At 39.2% G+C, this 22,215-nt stretch overlaps 1 protein-coding gene across 2 annotated transcripts in view; it reads left to right on the top strand.

The window, feature by feature from the left end:
- The window catches only part of Trim9 (E3 ubiquitin-protein ligase Trim9), a 150,073-nt gene that overhangs the window by 118,703 nt on the left and 9,155 nt on the right, over nt 1–22,215 (top strand). For both annotated transcript variants that reach the window (XM_090181263.1, XM_090181261.1), the window contains exons 2-5: nt 539–634; nt 4,392–4,625; nt 5,028–5,184; nt 20,822–20,961. In XM_090181263.1, the coding sequence (XP_090037389.1) occupies nt 539–634; nt 4,392–4,625; nt 5,028–5,184; nt 20,822–20,961 (627 nt within the window). The remainder of the gene's footprint in view (nt 1–538; nt 635–4,391; nt 4,626–5,027; nt 5,185–20,821; nt 20,962–22,215) is intronic.

Raw genomic sequence — 22,215 nt, forward strand, 5'->3', positions numbered from 1 at the left:
GCCATGTTAGGGTATAGAAGTAGGTAAATAAGTCTGCTATACCTCACAATGTAAAGGTACTGTCACGCGCAAAAACGTAATTTTGAAATCGGGCAATTTGAGCTAGTTATAAGCAATTTGAGCATTTTTTATTAATAGATTTAATCGGTTTCAACCACCGATTACAACAGGTTTTAAGAATACTGGATTTTTAAATTTAAAAAAGCCGGTTTTTTGCCAACCCTGCTTTTAACATTTACTTGTCATTTGAATCCCTCTTTTAAGACTTATTAATAATAATAATAATCAGCTAGGCTAATACCCAAGGCACCGCCTTAGGCCTAAGTCATCAAGTGACTTTTGAAGCCATTAATTCAGGTGGCCGGTTACAATGCGTAGGAGGGTGGTAGCAAGCCCTGCATGCCACGCGAACGAGCCAACAGCTCCCTACACTAACTATTACCGTTAACCTCGACAAGTTTTTATGGAAGGGGAAACCGAAGACTTTCATATTCGAAGTATTTGTATTAAATATTCTGTTCCTTTTGTCTCTTTTCAGACTGAACTGTCTCAGAACTTGCAAGCGCTGTCCGAAAAAGCCAAAAGCGCCACGGAATTCATCCAGAGACTCAAAGGCATGACGGATAAAGTCAGCGTAAGTCATCAAATATTTTTTTCTCTTTAACAAAGAACGAACCCACTAGAGTTTTTTTTAGCTTTTATTTCCTTTAGCTTTTATTTCCTTTCTATATGGGAATTAAATTTTATAACGACGTTCTCGGTGCTTGGCCTCACTGTTGGTCATTTCACCGCGAGAACCATTAACCACGGTAGTCACCTTCTTCTCGAACACCCGCGTACTGCCACGCGAACACTTCTACAGGCGCTAGTAGGTCAAAAATAGACGGGCATAAGTTACGATTTTATTTTAACATTTGTTTACGTTTACAGATATTTTGAAGATTATATTCAAGGTTAGAATCAACAGACGCTAGCATAAACTCTATTTAGGTCTTATTCAACTTGTTTAAAAGTTCCACGCGCGTCTTGATATTTTAGCGTAAGCGGGCTCGGGCGATTTCGCACGTGCTCCCTGAAATAAAAAAAATGCGCGAGCCTTTTACGCTAAAATATTAAAGAGCGCGTGGAACATTTTAACAAGTTGAACAAGACATGAATAATTTATGCTAGCGCCTATTTAACGGCTTAAGCCCCATTTTCATGCTCGCTGGTAGCGGGTAAAAATCGACAAAATCCGCTTCAGCTATACACTTTTTCACTTTCCGCGTCGATCTGTTTCAAACAGATATTTTAGCTTTATTTTCACGCTTGCGAGTAGCGGATGCGAATTTTGATTATTTTTATCCACTACCAGCGAGCATGAAAATGGGCCTTAAGGCCCGGTGCAGAGACATTTTTAAGAATCGGCAAATTGCGATTCATCGCCAAATTAACAGAAAACGCGCGTGCTATCGAACTTCGCGCCGAATCGGTGTGCAGAGACATCTCGCTCGCAAAAATAACAGGAAGTCGCTCTGTTTATTTTGCGAGTGGTCTTGGGCAGTCGCTAGCCGCCGAAAAGCTCGCAAAAATAATGGCAGATTGTGTTACATAAAGAGCTCGGGAAATAAATTGAGAAGTAAACGCTTTTTACCTACTTTAATAAGATAAATTTTACAACACGATAGGTCAGAATCTTTTAAATTATTAAAATTTGAGTTTCTAGCTCATTATCGCTTCCCGAAAAATGTTTTTGTCGAATTATTGTCAGAGCCAAGGCCTAACCACAATCACGATTTACGAAACACTAAAATAAGCCAGCCACTCTTACAAATTTTACAGGTAAGAATAAATTATAATAGGGAATCTTATACACTACTACTTTGGGTGTATTCAAAGCCTTGGTTTATTTATAGATCCTTATTTGCTGGTACTGTATGCAGTGGGTTTTAACTAATGAGTCGGTAATGACATGGTGAATTGGTTCAGTGTATCAAGGATCTTAAGCTATCAACCAGCGTTTATACCAATTCATCTACCGAGAAGAAACCTTTCCTCAGGTAGACTAGGGAGTTGCGATAAAAGATGTATTGGAATATTCAAGTTTATTTGGCATGCATCAAGAGCTTACCGAGCCAATAATTTGATGTATTACCTTAAAAGTGTTCGTCAGTTAATTCTACACGCTTATATCATTTGTTACAATTTATACCTGGATTAGGCTATGTAAATGCCAGATAATTAGGTAGAACAACAACTTTTATCAAATACTAGGACCATTGTTTTACGTGTGATCAATATAGGATATTTCGCTAGAAATTGCTTTAGACAATTACCATTTTTTGTAACCTCGTGAAATTGCTGTTTTTTTATTTATTGATTTATGTTATAACTAGTTTTATTTTAATTGCTATCAGCTAAGTTTTTAAATAAATATTTTCCTAAAAACCAAATGATACGGCTCATTTTCTAACAGAGAATCATTTTCGGAATATGTTGGCTTATAATAGTAATGAATCTTTTTTTAATTCGTTATTTTATTGATGTACCAACCATATTATAAAAATATATCTTTAAAATAACAAAACCATTAAACTGTGTAATAAATGCAACCAATCTAATAAATAATAAGAGTAAAAAAATGATATAATCAGAAGAAACTAATTTTCATGCACTATTTAAGGCTTTAAAAAAGATTTTGGATAACCTCTCATTCTTCAGAAACTGTTTTGCTTTCCCTTCGTGGCTATATTATATAAATTTATTTTAATAAAATAACGGATTTAACTATAAAAATTATAAAACCTAATAATATAATTAGAGTTAGGAAATTATTAATTAGAAGAGCCAGGATTTCATCGTCAAAATACAAACCAAACATAACCACGTGATAGCTTTTTGCGTCAGAAATGGAGCTCTCCCATTGGTCCGTTACTTGGTTAAAAAAATTTGGAAAAATAACAGCGTCGCCGATTAACAGGAATCGCTAAAACGTCTCTGCACCGCGATTTCGATTGCGAGGATCGCCAAATAAACAGCTCGCCAAATCTGAATCGCTAAATTGCGATCGTGTTAAAATTAACAGGAATCGCAAAACGTCTCTGCACCAGGCCCTTTAGTTTTGGAGTTATTATAGATATTATATTTGGATTAGTAATTTTTTTAACGATCCCTCTCATTTTTACCTAATAAAATGCGGAAAAGTTTCCGCAAATTGAAAAAAAAAAAATTAAACATAAATTACTTTTCATTTTTAATGTTTTTAGATTTTTGTCGATATAAAATGTCTAATATCAGTAAACATACTGCAAAACATTAATAGTGTTACATTATTAATCAGTTTAAACTAGACTATAGGTTTAGTTTTACTTTTAGATTCGAAAAAATTAGGCAAAAATTCCGCTTTATTTAAATTTGTAAAAAATTTAATTCTAATCATGGAATTAAAACTTTTTTTATTTTTTCGGAAAAATGCATCGGTCATTTTCCGACTTACAACACTATTTTTACCGAATTTTAAAGAATCCGCTTACGTTCAGGCCTTTTATTTACTTCAGATTTCGTATTAAGTTTGAGTCCAATTCAATTTTTAAGATGTCAAAGATTTTAAACCCAATAATATTTTACGAAAACCGTATGTTTAAAAAAAAATTCATTTTCTACATTCTGAAAGCGGCGATTTGTCTAGGCGACTACTTATTTTATTTCCGGTATTGTCCGGGAGAATTGGAGAGCGGACGTTTAACAAAAGATAGAATGTCCGGGGGCAGGCAAGGGGGTAGGGAGACGCTTTTTAAATATATATTTTGTATCGCTCTCTTTCTTTGGGCCTCTCTATCTTTAAACCTTCTCCGACTGATAAGTTGACACTGAGCCCCTGAGGGATTAACTTACCTTTTTACGGCAGCGTATCGTTTCTTCCTCTCTTATAAGTAGACACTTTGAGAAGAAAAAGTAGTTGGAGTGGCTCCGATGCAATTCCTCGGCTGTGACTTCTTCCAAAGCCCTCCGAATTTCCCCGAGATTCCGATCCACTCTTGGGAGGAAACCCACTTTTAGTCCCCGCCGCCGCTAAAGAAAATAATGATTACGGTGTTGGATTCTAAAAGGAATAAAAAAAATAAACCCAGAGCGCCTTTCCGCTACCGTCCGTGTACGTATAAAGTTAGTTGGAAATGCCCCCATTTTCGTTTTATTTCTCGACCAGATTGGGAAGAGAAATGAGGGGATATTATTCTCGTAGAGAGCCCCCGAAGACTGGCTATATTTCGGCGAATGTATATTTATAAGGTAGGCCGGTTTGATAGACTTTGCGGGGATATTTTTTATTCTCGGAATAATAATGCGGCTGACAGTGGCTCCATCTAAGTTTCGACCCTAACTTTCGTTTTTCTTTCTCTAATTTCCTAAAGGAAAATTGCGGCGAATTCGAGCTTTCGATAGTGGAGCATTGCGACGCTCTGATAGAGGCTATCCAGGCGAGAAAACTTCAACTGTTGGAGTTTGTCGGGAAGGAGAGGGACTACAAGGTCAAGACGCTGAGGGAACAAGTTGGTACTTGCACCAGCAAGCTTCAACAGACGACGGGCTTGTTGCAGTTTTGCATAGAAGCCCTCAAAGAAACCGACCCGACCGCTTTCTTACAGGTACTCCGGCCATTTATTGCTCGTTTACAAATTTGGCGACCATCCAGGGTTGGTGATTTTATTTATAAAAAAAACTATTTACTTTATATAAATTTAATTTCTAAATATTTTATGACCATTTTTCTTGGCAATTTGATAAATAATTGGCGTGCAATAGTTATGTTAACCAAAATTTTCATTAATCTTAATTAAGTTTAATTACTTAAAAATTAGTGCTTCTTGTAATTCAAATTGCTATAAATTAAAATAATTTTTGTAATTTTATTCGGCGATTTAGATCGAAGATTTTTCAATCATTTAATTTAAATCGCGATATAATTGACTAAATGAAATCAGACCACCCTCGACTTATGTCGTTGTTTCCTCCGCAAAATGTTAATTTTTGTTTCGTAATTGAACAAGGTGGGTTCGGCGTTAATTAACCGCGTGTCCAACGTGGACATGATGTGGCATAAGGAGGTGACAACAACGCCGTGGGTGTCGCACGAGTTCGACTTGACTCTCGACCACCAGTCCGTCATGAGCCACATCGAACAGATGACCTTCACGCAAATGAAACGTAAGTCACGAATCCGAACTAATAAGTCTTTATCGCGCACGTTTATAATCCGCGGGCTTTTACGAACTTGATACCGAACAAAGTGAAAGTCACGGCCCCTATTTACACAAAGCCCGCGTTGTTTCGCGTTTCTACGCAAAATTTGAAATCCAATTATGAAAGCAATTACCTGTTTTGAATACAATTTCTCTCTTTCGCGGAGGTAAAATTTAGCCCGGGCCTGACTTCACTCCATGCAGAGGCAGGGGGGAGGGGCGGCGGGAAATCTGATTAAGAATGTAGAATATTCCGCCTTTGCAGAATGCGCCGAGTTTGCGAGAAACGTTTGAGTGGTAGCGGGTGCTTTCGCGTGATGTCCTCATCTCTATAGTGGAAGGATAACGGCGCCTCATTTTTCGCAGCCGCCTTCGAAGCCTGGCCGCCATTTTGCCTCCGCATTGCGCTCGAAAGCTTATTGCGTAAACAGGAAACCGCGTTTTGTTGTAATCAATCATTGGCACGCTCGTCATTTTGCTGTTTTTTGCGGCGGCACGAACTGGCGGCCTCTTCGGAATACAGTCGCTATTAATGAAAGGTAAAATGAGTAATAGGTCACTACCCTTCTTAGTTCTACCTTCCGCGCTTCGGACGGACTTTCTCTAATTAGAGATCTCGCCGGTAGATGGTGGACTAATCTCCATCTCTCCCGCTCTTTTCTCCGCCGTTAGACTCCGCTTCCCGTCGCTATTCATTAAAGAAGAGATAAGTCCGAACTCCCGCGAAAGGTCAATTCGACGAAATACGAATACTTAGTTCGGGATTATTCTCATTATAAAACTCCCGTGACTTTGTCAACTTTAGTACTTGTTAGTTGCGGAAAAGGCTTATTTTACATTATTAGGCGTCGCTTTATCCGTTTCTAGCTTATAGGTGTCTTTTACGTAACGTCATTATTGTTATTCCCGTCCTCACGAACATACGCACTGTCTCGACCTCATTTGGCACGTAATAACTTTGACTTCCACGAAATGACTTTGACGTCAACGAAATTACTTTCACTTCAACGAAATTACTTTGGATTCCACTTGGTATTCCAAAATATTTCTTTGGGTTTCACGAAATAAATTTTTTTCCCCGCAATATCTTTGTATTTCACGGAATCACTGGGTTACACGAAATTTCTTAACATTTCATGAAATCACTATGGGTTACACGAAATTTCTTAACATTTCACGAAATCACTATGGGTTACACGAAATTTCTTAACATTTCACGAAATCACTATGGGTTACACGACATTTCTTAACATTTCACGAAATCACTATGGGATACACGAAATCACTATGGGTTACACGAAATTTCTTAACATTTCACGGAATCACTATGGGTTACACGAAATTTCTTAACATTTCACGGAATCACTATGGGTTACACGACATTTCTTAACATTTCACGGAATCACTATGGGTTACACGACATTTCTTAACATTTCACGAAATCACTATGGGTTACACGAAATTTCTTAACATTTCACGAAATCACTATGGTTTACACGACATTTCTTAACATTTCACGAAATCACTATGGGTTACACGAAATTTCTTAACATTTCACGGAATCACTATGGGTTACATGAAATTTCTTAACATTTCACGGAATCACTATGGGTTACACGACATTTCTTAACATTTCACGGAATCACTATGGGTTACACGAAATTTCTTAACATTTCACGAAATCACTATGGATTACACGAAATTTCTTAACATTTCACGGAATCACTATGGGTTACACGACATTTCTTAACATTTCACGAAATCACTATGGGTTACACGAAATTTCTTAACATTTCACGAAATCACTATGGGTTACACGAAATTTCTTAACATTTCACGAAATCACTATGGGTTACACGAAATTTCTTAACATTTCACGAAATCACTATGGGTTACACGACATTTCTTAACATTTCACGAAATCACTATGGGATACACGAAATCACTATGGGTTACACGAAATTTCTTAACATTTCACGGAATCACTATGGGTTACACGAAATTTCTTAACATTTCACGGAATCACTATGGGTTACACGACATTTCTTAACATTTCACGGAATCACTATGGGTTACACGACATTTCTTAACATTTCACGAAATCACTATGGGTTACACGAAATTTCTTAACATTTCACGAAATCACTATGGTTTACACGACATTTCTTAACATTTCACGAAATCACTATGGGTTACACGAAATTTCTTAACATTTCACGGAATCACTATGGGTTACATGAAATTTCTTAACATTTCACGGAATCACTATGGGTTACACGACATTTCTTAACATTTCACGGAATCACTATGGGTTACACGAAATTTCTTAACATTTCACGAAATCACTATGGATTACACGAAATTTCTTAACATTTCACGGAATCACTATGGGTTACACGACATTTCTTAACATTTCACGAAATCACTATGGGTTACACGAAATTTCTTAACATTTCACGAAATCACTATGGGTTACACGAAATTTCTTAACATTTCACGAAATCACTATGGGTTACACGAAATTTCTTAACATTTCACGAAATCACTATGGGTTACACGAAATAACTTTGGAATTCAAGAAATATCTTTGGATTCCACGAAATAACTTTGGAATTCAAGAAATATCTTTGGATTCCACGAAATAACTTTGGAGTATCCAAAATGACCTTGGACAAAGATATACACACCAAAAAATTTCGTTTAACGGAATCGAATTCTGCAGTCAATACGATAAAACTTTTTCCATTCCTAGGCGGATTATTCTTTGCGTTAATAATTTTCACAGTGAATTTAACTACTTTATTAAACAATCAGAAACCAGGTGCTCCGTTATTCCCACTCTAGTTCGTATTAATAAATGGGTGCACGTCTAATAATTCAACGGTGGCGTATGTGATGCAATTTTAATGATATCAAATAATTGTCGGTCTTGTTAGGAAGACCAATCACTGGTGTCTGCTTTCCCACCCTGGGCGTAAAATCCCTTTCGATTTCTCGGCGAGGTATAGACGAATATGGTGTCGGAAAAGGAGGCCTCCAGATAAGGTGACGATTCTCCTTCTCTTTGAATCTCGGTCTTCTTCGTAATAAATTCAAGGGCCGTATCGCCTTCCGTTCACCATTCTCTCTCCGCCGTGTTTATATTCGTCCTAATTAATTTCCACTTTCCCGTAATTCGCTCTCCTTCGAATACTTCTCCTCCACCTTTCTCACACGCGCCTTTTGAATAATCGAGATTCTAGTAGGCGTTGCACTCGGAACCAAATTGGCCACGTTTGCACGGAGTGAAGGAGCCAAAACTAAATAAGATTGGAGGAGTCGTGAACTAGACGCGTCTTTTAGCTTTAACCGCAATTGACATGTTTTTAAATAGCTCGAGAGTAGGTGATTCAAAGAGGACAGAGAAAAGTGAACCCTTTTCTCTCAACTTTGGGAAACAATTTCATGACAATTTGATAAAGATAAATTTAAACAATTATTTGTTCTTTTAATTTTTTTAATTAAATTTGATGTATTAAAACATGAATGTTAACAGATAATATCAATGATATATAGAAATCAATTTTTTATGCAGCTCAACGATACTACATGATTTTTTTAAATCGTTTAATTAAAACTTATTAAAACATTAAAATTTTATGTTTCAAATAAAGAAATTGATTTATAATATTGCAACCATGACTTTAAATGCTGTCAATATACAGGGTGATTCAAAAGGTTATGCAAAAATTTTAAGGAGCTGTAGGGGGTGAGTATGTAAGTATGCCTGTTTTCCCCCCCATTTTCGTACGATGAGTGAAAAGAGCGCCAGAGAGCTTCAAAGTGTGGCCTACTAGCCCCTGGAAGTAGTCTGCAACAAGCGCAAAATCAAGCAGCACGGAAATCGAACATTAAGGTTTGGGTTCGTGTGATAGGTAAAAAGGACTTTGTAAACCAATCGAGGTAACCAGCGTACAAAAGTAAACTTAAACAATATTTAAAATCCCCGCTGCTTGATTTTCCGCTTGTACAGCCTACTTTCAGGGGCTAGTAGGCCACACTTTGAAGCTCGCTGGCGCTCCTTTAACTCATCGTAGGAAAATGGGACAAAAACAGGCATACTTCTCAACTCACACCTACAACTTTCAAATATTTGCATAACCTTTTGAAACACCCTGTATAGAAAAAAGAATTGGTTCCCGGCTTTTTAACTTTCTAAATTCCGCTACACTGGCGTCGTGAGATTAAAATTTACTTCTTAGTTATTTAATCTGGAAACGTTTTTTTTTTATTCCTTTCTCGATGACTTTGTTCGTCGAGGGAAAGAGAAACTCGCGGGAGGGTAATAAGATCGCGCTTTAGCCGTTTCTGCAGGATGCTAAGAAATGTTTTCGTTACTCCAGAAACAGGTCGAATGTTGTTGTAAAAGGCGGAATGAAAGAGGGGCTATAATCGTAGTTAGTCTCGCTAATCTTCCCTTTCGAGCGTTCCGAATGCGCGCGTTTTACAAAATCGAAAAGAGGGGTAAAAATCGCCGACTTGGTTGAAAATGCCTAATTGATGACGAGAACGTGAATTCAGCGGTTTCTTCGATCCCGGGAGTAAAACCGTTTTCCCTTCGTCGAATTTGAATTCGCCCGGAATTGCAGAATGGAAAAAATCCAAATCAAAGAAAATATAAATTATGAGAAACATAATTCAATACTTTCATTTGACATCCACTCCTAAATTTTTACCTCTCCGAGGGGACTTTGTACCCTAGGAGGGGTTATTACCTCTCCGAGGGGACTTTGTACCCTAGGAGGGGTTATACAACCACCGTGTCTGTCTGTGGGTGGGTCTGTCTGTCAGGCCTGCGAACGCATTTTCGAGGCAAAGGGTAATCACTGTGTACGCAGTTTCTTAGAATCAGGGAAAAGGTTTTTCCAAAAGCGCCCTCTTTTTGTCATTGGGTGTAGTATAATGTTTTAATCAGCCGGGATTCGAACCCGAGCCCTCTTGAACGACAGGTGAGCGTTCTACTACAGAACCAACTTGTTTAACTAGCGCAGTTTCAAAAACAATTTACGCAAATAAAACTACAAAAGATATTTGTTTATTTTACACGTAAGCATTTTAGAATTTACACCCTTTGTTCTTAAGATTTCAAATTGCATTTGGGCCAAGGTGGGAAAAAACACTTTCAACAAGATAATATTCTTTCCTTCGGATAAAGTGTCATCGTCGTTATAGGGGCTATAAAGGCCTAACGGACGGCTGAAATGAACCAATAAAGACGAACCAAGTACAAGCGTTTCTCTCAACCACGCTCTTCATTCTTCGTGGCCCACCGAAAGAGTGGAGCGCTCGGGCAAAGACCAAGAGCTTTTTTTATCGCGTCTCTATTTGCTTCGTAGCGGGATGAAACCCTCCGCGGAAAATATCTTTGTGCCGATTCCCTTCGCGAGACGATCTGAAACCCACGCCGACTGTACTCTATTTCTCTTTCGAACTCGCAACTACTAGGCTATCTCTCTATCCCGTCCGCGATGTCCAAGACGAAGAAGAGTTTGGCGGCTCATCTAATCCTTCTCCGTGATTTGAGAGGGTGGGTTTGCGAAAGGGGGTTTCCGCGTTGGTCTTCGGTCGGTCGCTCCTGTCAGGAGATGATCAATGGTCGCCTCGCTGACGAAGAGCGGCCAGGCCGAACCTTGTCAGCTGAGCCAACAGGAATCATCCGGCTATGCCTGGCTAACTCTCTCCCGGCCCCCCGCGACATTTTTTTAGGCTCGGTCTGGTGGTAGCCGAACAGACTGCGAAAGGGGGACATTCGTTGAGAACTCTCTCTTTCGAGCTATCTTGGTTTTTAGTATAGCGCCGACGTAAACAATTTTTCGCGTCTTGTCTATTTTTGGGGCGGTCGCGCGATTTGTTTTATCACGCGCTTTCTTTTTGGTATCTGAAACATTTCCTTAATTTGTCATCGGAAGAGATGGAGTTGACGGCCAAAACTGACTAGGCGCATTCCCAATGTAGTTCTCTGCCCCTTTGTCGTTAATGTACTCGTTTTCAATACGCTTAACTTCGTTCCGGTAAGGACCAAAAGTGAGAACATTTCTAAAGTAGTTTTAAGTGACTTAAAATCTACTTTTAATAAATTCTTTTGTTGACCACTAACTAACTAGGAGAAAATTCGGAAATTGTCTTCCCCCTTTCCGTAAAACGTTCAGCTTCAAGGCTCGTCCAATGAAATTTGTACACAACACCGCGTTAGCGTGTTTAAAAGCTAGCCGCGTTCTCCTTGTGTTTGTTGCTCCTAGATATAAACTCTCGCGTATCTTTTTAGAATACGGTACCGCGATATAGAGAGTGTGCCGTCTATAAAGTAAATCGACGCTGTCTTCTCGTGACAGAAGGAGGTCAGAGGTTGTCGGGACAACTTAGCGCCATCCGGGATTCGAGACGATTTATTTTCGCCCGTTTCCAAAATATAAACTCTCGGAGAAGGCTGTTTGTTCAATTCGAAACGCATTTGCCTTTGGCTCCAAAGTGTCACGATAGAGGAAATGACAGCGAAACCCCGAGATGTATACGCGATTTTAAAATTTATGGCCGCTCCCTTCTTCTTCGCTTCCACCCGCGGTGCACTAATGGTAGAGTTACTTCCAGCGCCACCCGGCCACGACGCCCAAAGACGCCTCCGTATAAACCGTACCTTCCTTTACGGCTTCGACGAAGGTATCGGATGACCCCTAACAACGGTACTTCGTAGTTCAAGGGCCAAAAACAGTGGCCGGATAGTGTCCGAATGCTGTAAGAGAAAAGAGTCGGGAAGGGATTTCGATATCCCGCGGCGGGTCAAGCAACGACCAACGCGCGGAAACCTCCGACCTCCTTCGAGGCGCCTTTGGTCCGAGTATCAGCTGATGGTAGGCGCGTAAAAGCGACATTTCTGAAGGAGTAAAGCGAAGTTCCTCCTTCGAAAGGATCATTTCTTTTTATATAGATAGACGTACGATAGGAGAGTGGGCCTTTTCGCTCGTTCCTGGGGAATTCCCGGCCGTGGCTCGAGGCCCTCTTCGCCTAAAAACGCCGCGTTCTCTCTCTCCAACCCTTCTCGCGACGATTTCATTCCCCGACTGCTTCGAATTCGCTTTTTTCCCCTTCCAGGCGCGCTCTTGGCGCGTGGGCTCTTCTTTTATCGTATATCACGTAACGTCGCTCGCTTCCCGAGTAATCAGCCACATAAAGAAGCCTTTTCGCCACGATGGATGGAAGATAACGAAAAAAATGTCTAGGATGGTGGAAACAATTTACCCTAGGGAACACGCCCCGTAAATTAATACTAATTTAAGAGGCACCTTCTCGTAATTCAGAGATACGTATCAACGTTTTTCCGTCATCAGAAGTTAACAATATATCTCTTATACGATTGTTAACTAAATAAGTTGGCAAGCCAAGCAAGTGACTCGTAACGTGTATCGGTGGTTCTATGGTAGAACGCTCACCTGTCGTGCAGGAGGGCTCAGGTTCGAATCCCGCCCGGTACTGACGAGAATTTAAAAATAATTATACTACACCCAATGACGAAAAGAGGGTTCTTTTGGAAAAACCTTTTCTCTAATTCTAAGAAACTGCCTACGCAGCGATTACACTTTGCCCCGAAAATGCGTACTCGTTCGTAGCCCAGACAGACAGACAGACACACCACCATTAAAGATAGAAACTTGGTTACGATAAATATTTTGTGTTTCCCATCACAATTTATGTTCAAATGGTGTAAACCCGACGTAATTTGAGAAATCGAAGCCTGATTAATTTCATACGTTAGTTTTAAGGAATTAATGAAATGATTTGTTTTGGGGGGGAGCTTACTCTTTGAGCGTGAGGGGGATTGGAAACCACATATCATATTTTCCATCTGGTATAGCTTTAGAAAACTGCTATATAATACCATTTTTACGCCCAATCTAAGGTATTTATGTGTATTGGTTTCACGTACAGTGTAGCCGGTTCCACCGTGTCGTACATAATTCTTTACCAGGTAGGGTTATAAACAATATCATAAGTTAATGATACCTCTAAGTAGACAAATAAGCCTTTTTAAGGTGGAATCTTTGTCCAGAAAATGTGATGTCAAATGTTGTCTCTCCGATTCCCGCGAAAATGAAAGATTTGAAAAATATCTCGGACCCAGCGCCGCTGTGCGGTCGAGAATGAAACTATATTGGGCTGAGATAAATAAAACAATTGCAAAAAAAACGTTCTTTTGCCTCTGTGGGGGAACGAATTTTCTAAGGGAATACCGAAATTTATCTCTTTTGGGGAAGTTCAAGCTAGCCTTGCACCAAACGGGATTAAAGAAACGTCAGCTTCGGAAGTTCCAAGTGCATGTTAAGGCTACTTTGATACGCAGTACGGAGAGACATAGGTCGATTTGGACAAGCATATCCGCCATAGGCAGCATAGCCATTTGTCTACTTAGAGGTATCATTAACTTATGAGAATATCTAGTTCGACACTACATTTACCGGCCTTGGTTTCCCAATATATTTTTTTTTTAAATTTGAGCACAAGAAGCTAATCATTTTTCCATTTTAGTGGTTTTTGACCATTTTTGCTTTAAAAATTACCTCTTTTTTAAATTAAGAGCGATTTGGTTAAATATTACGTTTTTATTATAAATATTTTCTTTTATTACCATGGCGAATAATATTATTGTATTTACTAATAAACAAAAAATCTGCTACTTCATGGTTTTTTGTTTTTCTTTTAATATCGGGGGCATTCATTTGTAAAACGCGGCTGAAGAAGGTCCGAAAGCTCCCGAGATTTAAAAAAATAAATACCATGAAGTAGCAGATCTTTGGTTTATTAGTAAATACAATAAATTTATGTTTTTGATCATTTCTGAACTACGGTTTCGGTTGCATGAAGAAATTTTAATTTTAAGTGCGATTTCTGGCCAATTCGAGGGACCAAACAACCAGTGTACGCATTATTGTCAAATTTGAATTTATTCCCAATTGAGACAGGCAGGCGCGGCGCCATCTAGCTCGTTCGCGTTTCGTTACTTTATTTCCAAAACCAGGTAACTCGAGAAATACATTTTCGATTAAATTCCTCTTGGGTTTATTAAGTTAATGTATAAGATGATTGAAAATTTGTTGAAATTTAAATTTAATATATAGTTAATACATCGGGAGGATTGTGTGACATCTTGTTTCTTCCGAAATGAATTTTTAAAAACAGCGAAAATGCATGTTTTAAACGAATAACATTAGCAGTATTGGGAGATAGATACCTCTCCCGTAAGAGATATATTATATACTTTTGATAACAAGAAGAGTCCACAACAAACACAGCAACCTACACAAGGAAAACGCAACCCGTCAAAAGCAGTGCATTTTCTCGCGTACAATTTTCATTGGTTAGACGCCTTAGCGCCTGCTGCCGTCGGAAGGGGAAAATTCGGAAATTGTCTTCCCCCTTTCCGTAAAACATTCGGCATAAAGGTTCGTCCAATGAAATTTGTACACAACACCGCGTTAGCGTGTTTAATGACTAGCTGCGTTCTCCTTGTGTTTGTTGCTCCTAGGACGATAACACGCTACTCAGTTTGAGTCCAAGTCGATCATTAAATTAGCATTAAAACAATAGCAAACTTCTGTCATAGTTATCGTATTTTTACGTTACTTATGGTTAGCCTAGTGTAAAAAAACATTATACGATTCGAATTTCTTTCAAAAGTAACGAAACTTTGGCAATCATATTGTGCGTTCGCTCTTATTTACATTATTTGCGTATTGTAAAACCTTGATTGTACGGGGGGTTTCGATGGATAATCACCAAATCCATTATGATCTTCGTGAATAGGCATCGTTATATTTGAAGGTGCAGAAAAAGAGGCGTTCATTCTTTATCCGATATCTTTTGTTCTATCCTAATTTGGTTTGTTCGTTATTCTTGGAAATCAACGGTTTCCGCGCTGCGTTGGGGGGGGGGGGGGGATGGCTTCCATTTAATCAGTTTTGCGTCGATCCCGAATCCCCCGCCTTCCTTCGGCGAGGTCTTGCGCGCTTTCTTTGGAGAACACCTTTTCCTATTCCGTGTAATAATACAATATGGAAATTATTGTAGCTGCGCCTCGGGAACGACTTTTTCGTGTTTCGCCGCGGTGAAGGGCAGCGCGTGGGGAAGCCGACATCGAAGGGGCGGTTTTTAAGGCGTGACTTTTCCCCCAGTCATTAGTAAAACGTTTTTTATCGTCCAACGCGACACACTTTTTATATTCGAATGTAGAAAGAAATGAGACGATTTCGTTTCGTGTTGTGTCTTTGTTAAACGTAGTTGTTGTTCGTTCTCATAAATTGTGTATTTTTGCTTAGCTGGCGTTCGTGATCCTTCGACGGAAATCATTTTTTCAGGTACGACAAAACGTAGATGTGTCAGCACTGACTAACCGATTCCATTCTGAAGCGCGGGCGGCTGTGTCGCGTAGAGTGAAATGAAGGTAGCCACTGGGTGGAATCGGTTACTTACGTATCTTTGCGCTCACTCGATGTTGAATGGCATAAAACTTCTATTCTATCTCTGTCTTCCGCTCTTCGTTTCTCTTTCGTTTTCTGTGTCGCTCTATGGCTTACAAGCTCCGTAATTACGTTTATAAGTCTTTAAAATAATTTAATCTAATTCGTGATTTCCCAAATTTTAAGTGATTTTCCGTCAAATAGCAATGAAATAATATTCCATAGAAATGAAATAATATTCCATAGCAATGAAATAATATTCCATAGAAATGAAATGAGATTCCATGGAAATGAAATGAGATTACATGGAAATTAAATGAGATTCCATGGAAATGAAATGATATTCCATGGAAATTAAATGATATTCCTTGGAAATTAAATGATATGCCATGGAAATGAAATGATATTCCTTGGAAATTAAATGATATGCCATGGAAATTAAACGATATGCCATGGGAATTAAACGATATTCCATGGAAATGAAATGATATTCCATGAAAATTAATTGATATTCCATGGAAATTAAATGGTATTCCATGGAAATTAAATGATATTCCATGGAAATGAAATGATATTCCATGGAAATTAAATGATATTCCATGGAAATTAAATGATATTCCATGGAAATGAAATGATATTCCATGAAAATTAATTGATATTCCATGGAAATTAAATGGTATTCCATGGAAATTAAATGATATTCCATGGAAATGAAATGATATTCCATGGAAATTAAATGATATTCCATGGAAATTAAATGATATTCCATGGAAATTAAATATGTAATAGGCATAAAAAATTGAAACTTGTACCTTCGCAGGCTCGAGGCAGTTTTCAATGGTAGTATTTCCAGGCTGGTGATGCAAAATATTAGTATTTCACTCCGCAAAGAGATATTTGCTTATTTTCAATATATAATATTTATATAGAATATTTATTTAAAATAAACATGTATAATTAAACCCCTGTAATACTTTCAGTATAATAATGATTATTTTATTCCAAAACGTCTTTTGAAAAATCAAATTTAAAAATTCTAGAGATCGTCATTTTGAAGGTCAAGTTCGCATTGTTGATATTAATTATTTTATATTAAAACTTAAATATATTTTTGAGAAATACCTTTCGAATATCGAATGGGAAACTTCTCTCGTACGAGATATATTATACGCTTATGACAATAACGGATATTTTTGCCCTTGTGGTTTTCTCGCGAACAAAAAACGCATTGACTTTCGAATTGATCATTTAATATTTAAAAGAAATAAATTGGTATATTTGTCTATGGGGGGTGCTGCCTATATTTCGGCACCGGCAGGCCCAGCTGGATACGGCTAATCTTCTTCGAGCCTTACGCACGCGAACGCTTTTAATTTTTAATGACTTCATTTTCGTTCTCTTCGAGAGATGTCCAATATAATCTAACCAAAGGATCTCTCTCGATTCGAGTTATTAGGCGTAGAAACTTTTAGCCAATTAGGTGTGTACTCGTTTGCCGAGACTCTCGTCTTTGATATACACGGGCCGTTCGTTATATAGTGGAACGATCAGTCGACAGTACCGCTAAAGACGGGTAAAAGGTAAAGTTTGTTCGTCCAGTTAATATTTAGTTTCCATCGTTTATTCGTTTAATGGAACTCGGGTGTTTATACTTCGAACGAGGAATGATTTGGGACTCGGTGGAATAGACTTTACCCGCGTTTTCCCTCTTACGAGAACCGTCTTTCGAGGATGGGTTGCGGTATAGATGATCTTTTTCCTCTAAGAATTGGGGAGGCAGTTTCATCTCGACGAAAGATCCTAAACCGTTGCCGTCATTACCGGCGGACGTTTACCTTGGGCGCTCTCTGGCGGCGCTATTTATTAATAATCCCGCTCGGGCCTCCCCACTTAAATAAAGAGTGAAGCTCTCCTACGCTTCTCATTTTATCCATCCCAAGAATCTTTTTTCTTTTTTTTTCAACACAGCGGAGATCAGATTATGAAATTTTACCGAGGGCACTTTGGTTGATAAAAAAAACTAAATTGGAAATGCAGAGCTCTTTCGAAAGGTGTTATTTATTTATAGTTAATACGCGAGACATCTCTTACGCCTAATTAACAGTGAAAGGCTTTATGTAATTATCGATTCACGGAAATATTTTAAACGGTATGGAAAATATGCCAACACTCGCTCTATACAGGGTGTCCGCGTTTACGACCATAAGTGAAATAAATTAAACGCAACGAAATTGGACAATGAAAATTCGGATGACCTTGCAAGGTCAAAAAAATTATGAGGATATTAGGTTTAGGTGGGAATTAATTAATCAATGAGAAGATTACGCTGATAGGCTAATAAGTCGGAAAGTATTTGTTTCCAATTTCGAAATTTTACGATAATGTAAATTGAAGACATGGTTCGAAATAATTCCAAAAGTTTTCTCCAGAACGAAACTGTCGCCATGACGACCGTATATACTTCAACAAGAATAGATGAAAATTTAATTTTCTGAACCAATTGCACACGTTTTGAAATGGAATTTTCTCTCTAAACCTGATTGATATCTTTTGAATGACCTTAAACCAGAGATCGAACAAAGGTTCGGTTTAAAAATGTTCAGTCATCTGATTTTTCATTTAAAAAAGACCGCCTGTCTGAGGAAAGTGAGCTGAAAATTTCAACTCCATAGAATCTAACTTATTAGGCTTTGATCGTTTTTAACGAACACCCTGTATATCTATCGTGGCTAATGAAATGATAAGTTTGTCTCGGCTTTATCAACCCCGTGGAAATCACGACGGGCCGTCTGTAGGTTCAATATCCTCTCCTTTGCGTACGTAAAACCAGAAGTGTACCTTGAGCCTACCCCAGGTACATGTTTCGTGCGAATAGCGTATATGCAGATGCGTACTTCTATCGTTAAAAGACATATATCCTTCTGATATAACGCGACCCAGCGATATATTGTAACGTCCACTTTAAGCGAAATAAGGGGTACTAAGAAGAAGTAAATGGGCTTTCCTTTTTTTGATCATCGCCGGGCGAGTGGTCAGCCCCAGAAGCGATGAGCGGGTCATCTTGTTGATCCAACCACCACCCGTGGCTCTCAGCACGGACGCGGACATCGGCCTTCCTTTTAGGGCGGTTGTCTTTGTTTCTACTCCTTATTATTTGAGCTCCCTAATGGGAGGACATTTTGGTCGTCTTAAGGGGGAAATTACGTTAGCTCTAATCAAGGAAAAGGACGACCGCCTTTTGTTTCATTAACGACGACGTCCCGCGTCGCTCCCAGACGCGCAGCCCTCGCCTTCCGTCCTCCCTACGTCCGACCCTTATTAAGTCGCAGCGAACTCGGCGCGTTACTTTGTCCCATAACGTGCCGTCGTCGAGAAGAAAACCGTTTATTTTCCAAAAGCCTTCTTTTCTCGGAGAGCAAAAAATCGGCGAGTATAAAAGTCCAGTCTTCGCTGTCGTTGTGAGTCTATGGCGGGGGACGGGGTAAAGTCTCCGAAGGATTCCTCGAAATTAACCGCTTACCAAGAACGACCTTTAGCGGAGTTGTTAGTCTTTATTTATCACCCGCCATCTCTCATATAACGTCTTTTATGGCGCTTAACACGTTTTATTACTTACGCAGCCAGCTCGGCTTCTTAAATCTAACAGGACTTCGAATTACGCCTGGCACTCCCGAGACGCCCTACTAATTCAATATTCATTACAACCAAGATTGCCGTCATTACGATTTCTTAAAACCGATAATTTTCAGTTTAAGGCTTAATATGAGCGGAAGTTTATCATATATCGCTTACGAGACGGAAGTATCCCGGCTTAATATGAGCGGAAGTTTATCATGTATCCAAAACGCGTACGTTCTTATGATTGAGACTGTTTTCAATTTGTGACATTTCCCAAGGCCAAATCAATTTTCACGGCTCAAAATTTAACAGGCCTCCTGAAAATCAAAAATGACAAAAAACTCTCGATCAGTCAAAAATGGCAATGCGCGTGTGGAGAAGGGGCGGGTATTGAAATATCAAACTATCGATTGTGTTCAATTTTAAGTAGTGGCAGTATGTTACGCTATATCCGGTATTTGAGTCAAATCATAAACTAAATGCTTAAGCGGACGTAATATACCTGTTAATTTTTGGTGCCCAAGACTTAAATTGGCACCATCGATCGTATGTCGAAGCATTTCATTAAAATCACTTACTGCGAACGCAGTGATTACACTTTGCCCCAAAAATGCGTACGCGTTCGCAGCCCAGACAGACAGACCCACAGACAGACACGCTGATTGCCCTCCTAGGGGGCATAGTCCCTTCGGAGAGGTAATTATATTTTATAGATGTACTCGTCTTAGAAACTCGTGTTTCTGAAATGCCTTTTGAAAAATTATCGAGTCGCTGTGAAGATGCCGGTTTCGAGCGAATAACATTTTTTATGGACTTCTGAAGCGAGTGATAAAAATTCCCATACACTAGTTTATTAAAATGGTCATAAAATTAAGAATGAAAATCTAACGAAGGTTAAGCCAGCACCAGAAAACCTTTATGAAGTGCAGGCTCTACACGTTTTCGGGCGATGGGTTAACCTCTATTATAACCAGTACGATTGTATTTTTCGGACAACCTAGTTTAACGTTTCAAAAACGACTAATTTTAGTATTAGGAAACGCTAATGTTTTTTTTTTAATTTCGATCTTTCGTTACTTAATTCGCAACAACAAATTGGATAACAAAAAAATTCGACCTTTTTTCATAACGTATTTGGGCTGGCTTCCAACGACGCGGACTCCCATCCCAAATTAACCATGGCCAGAGTAAACTACGATATACAGATTAGTCCATCGATCGGATGCTGGGGAGGGGGGGGGGGGCAGCGCCTAAAGCAAGCCGATCTCATCACGAATTAATGCTGTAAGCCAAAACAACACCTCTTCCTAAACATAACATTGTTTCTATCTGACTCTCCATAGACACCAGCTAACGAAGGCTTCGGCACCAACATTATCGGGGCTAAGAACTTGACTTTATTAGAATCGCGCGTTGGTGGCCCTTACATCTTTTTTGTTGCCGGCCTTTTATGATTGTATACTGAATTTCTCTCTCTCTTCTCTTTGGGCGGAACAGCTCCCGGAGCGCCCGTCATGATCCCGGAGGAATGCAGCGCCGAGAACAACAGCATCACGGTCGCCTGGTTGCCCTACCCGTCCAGCTTCGTCGAAGGCTACGTTCTGGAATTGGACGACGGCAATGGCGGCGCCTTCCGGGTAAGTTCCACTTTCACTTCCGCTACACCTGGCAATACGTACTTTTTCGCCCTTCGTATCTCGGCGCGCGCCATCGACCCTACGACCTGGCTTCGACTTCATTGCCGGGTAACGCTGGCAGTTCAACTTGCCGGCCTTTTAATTGGCCCATTTTTAATTTGGCTAAGAGCAGCACCTCGAAATTGGGATCGTCATTTAGTCGGGGCCTCGCGGTTTTGCCTCTCGCTTAATGAATTAAGCGCCCTACGCTCTCTCGTATCCGATCCGCGCGTGGTCAGTGGTGGCGGCCACTGCCCTTCATGACGCCCCTCATTACCACCTCGACCCCCTCCCCCCCCCCCCACGCCTCATGCGGCCTTAATACACTTTCGCTTGTAATCTAGAAATTACTATTTCAGAAACCAAAATATTCAGCCGTAATCAGCTTGGGTTTTTTCACTACCAGTTTCCGTCTTTTCGCGTGATTAATTTTAAAATAATCATTTACTTTGTTGTAGCGAAATATTTTTCAGGGTTGCCACAGGTCAGGGTAAACGGAATTGAGGGAAAAGTCGTGGATTTAAGAAATATACCTATAACGATAAAGTAGAGTCGGGGAATTTAAGATTATCATGAAAATTTAATGAAGGTGATCTAAATAACTAAGGTTTTTAAACGATGCTATAAAATGTTTTAATTTAAAACTTTATACTAAAATATAAGGATAAGTATATTCTTCTTTTATCTTATCTTCTGATATAAGTGGAATATTTATAAAAGTTCAGGGAAAAATGTGAAATATTCCTAGTTGCAACCCTGTTCGTATTTATAATTCATATACATATTATATTATTTTGCATGTTTCCCTCTTGCGAATTGAAATAATCTTTGTATTATGATTATGGTGTGATAGGGTACCAGCTCAACCGAGTTTGTCCAAACCTTTTCTGACAGAAAGTGGGTAAACGATGTTGACTACGCGCAAAGCAGTAGTTAGTAGTAATAATAATAATCAGCCCAAGTCATCTAGTGACTTTTAATGCCTTTAAATCATGTGGCTTCGTTTTACTGCGTAGGAGGGTGGTGGCAAGCTCTTCGTAACACGCGAGCCAACAACTCCCTACACTTACTATTACCATAAGACTATAATATTGTTCCATAAGTTTATCACTTTGGAGAATATTTTACTGAGAGCTAATTACGGAATGACGTCATCACAAGAGGAAAATCTCCCCTTAGTGAGGCGCTGTCAAAGGCTACGTGTGAGGCGAAACG

This window comes from Leiobunum rupestre, chromosome 7 (genome assembly GCF_980474605.1).
Source record: "Leiobunum rupestre chromosome 7, qqLeiRupe1.1.hap1, whole genome shotgun sequence".
NCBI classification, from domain to species: domain Eukaryota; kingdom Metazoa; phylum Arthropoda; class Arachnida; order Opiliones; family Sclerosomatidae; genus Leiobunum; species Leiobunum rupestre.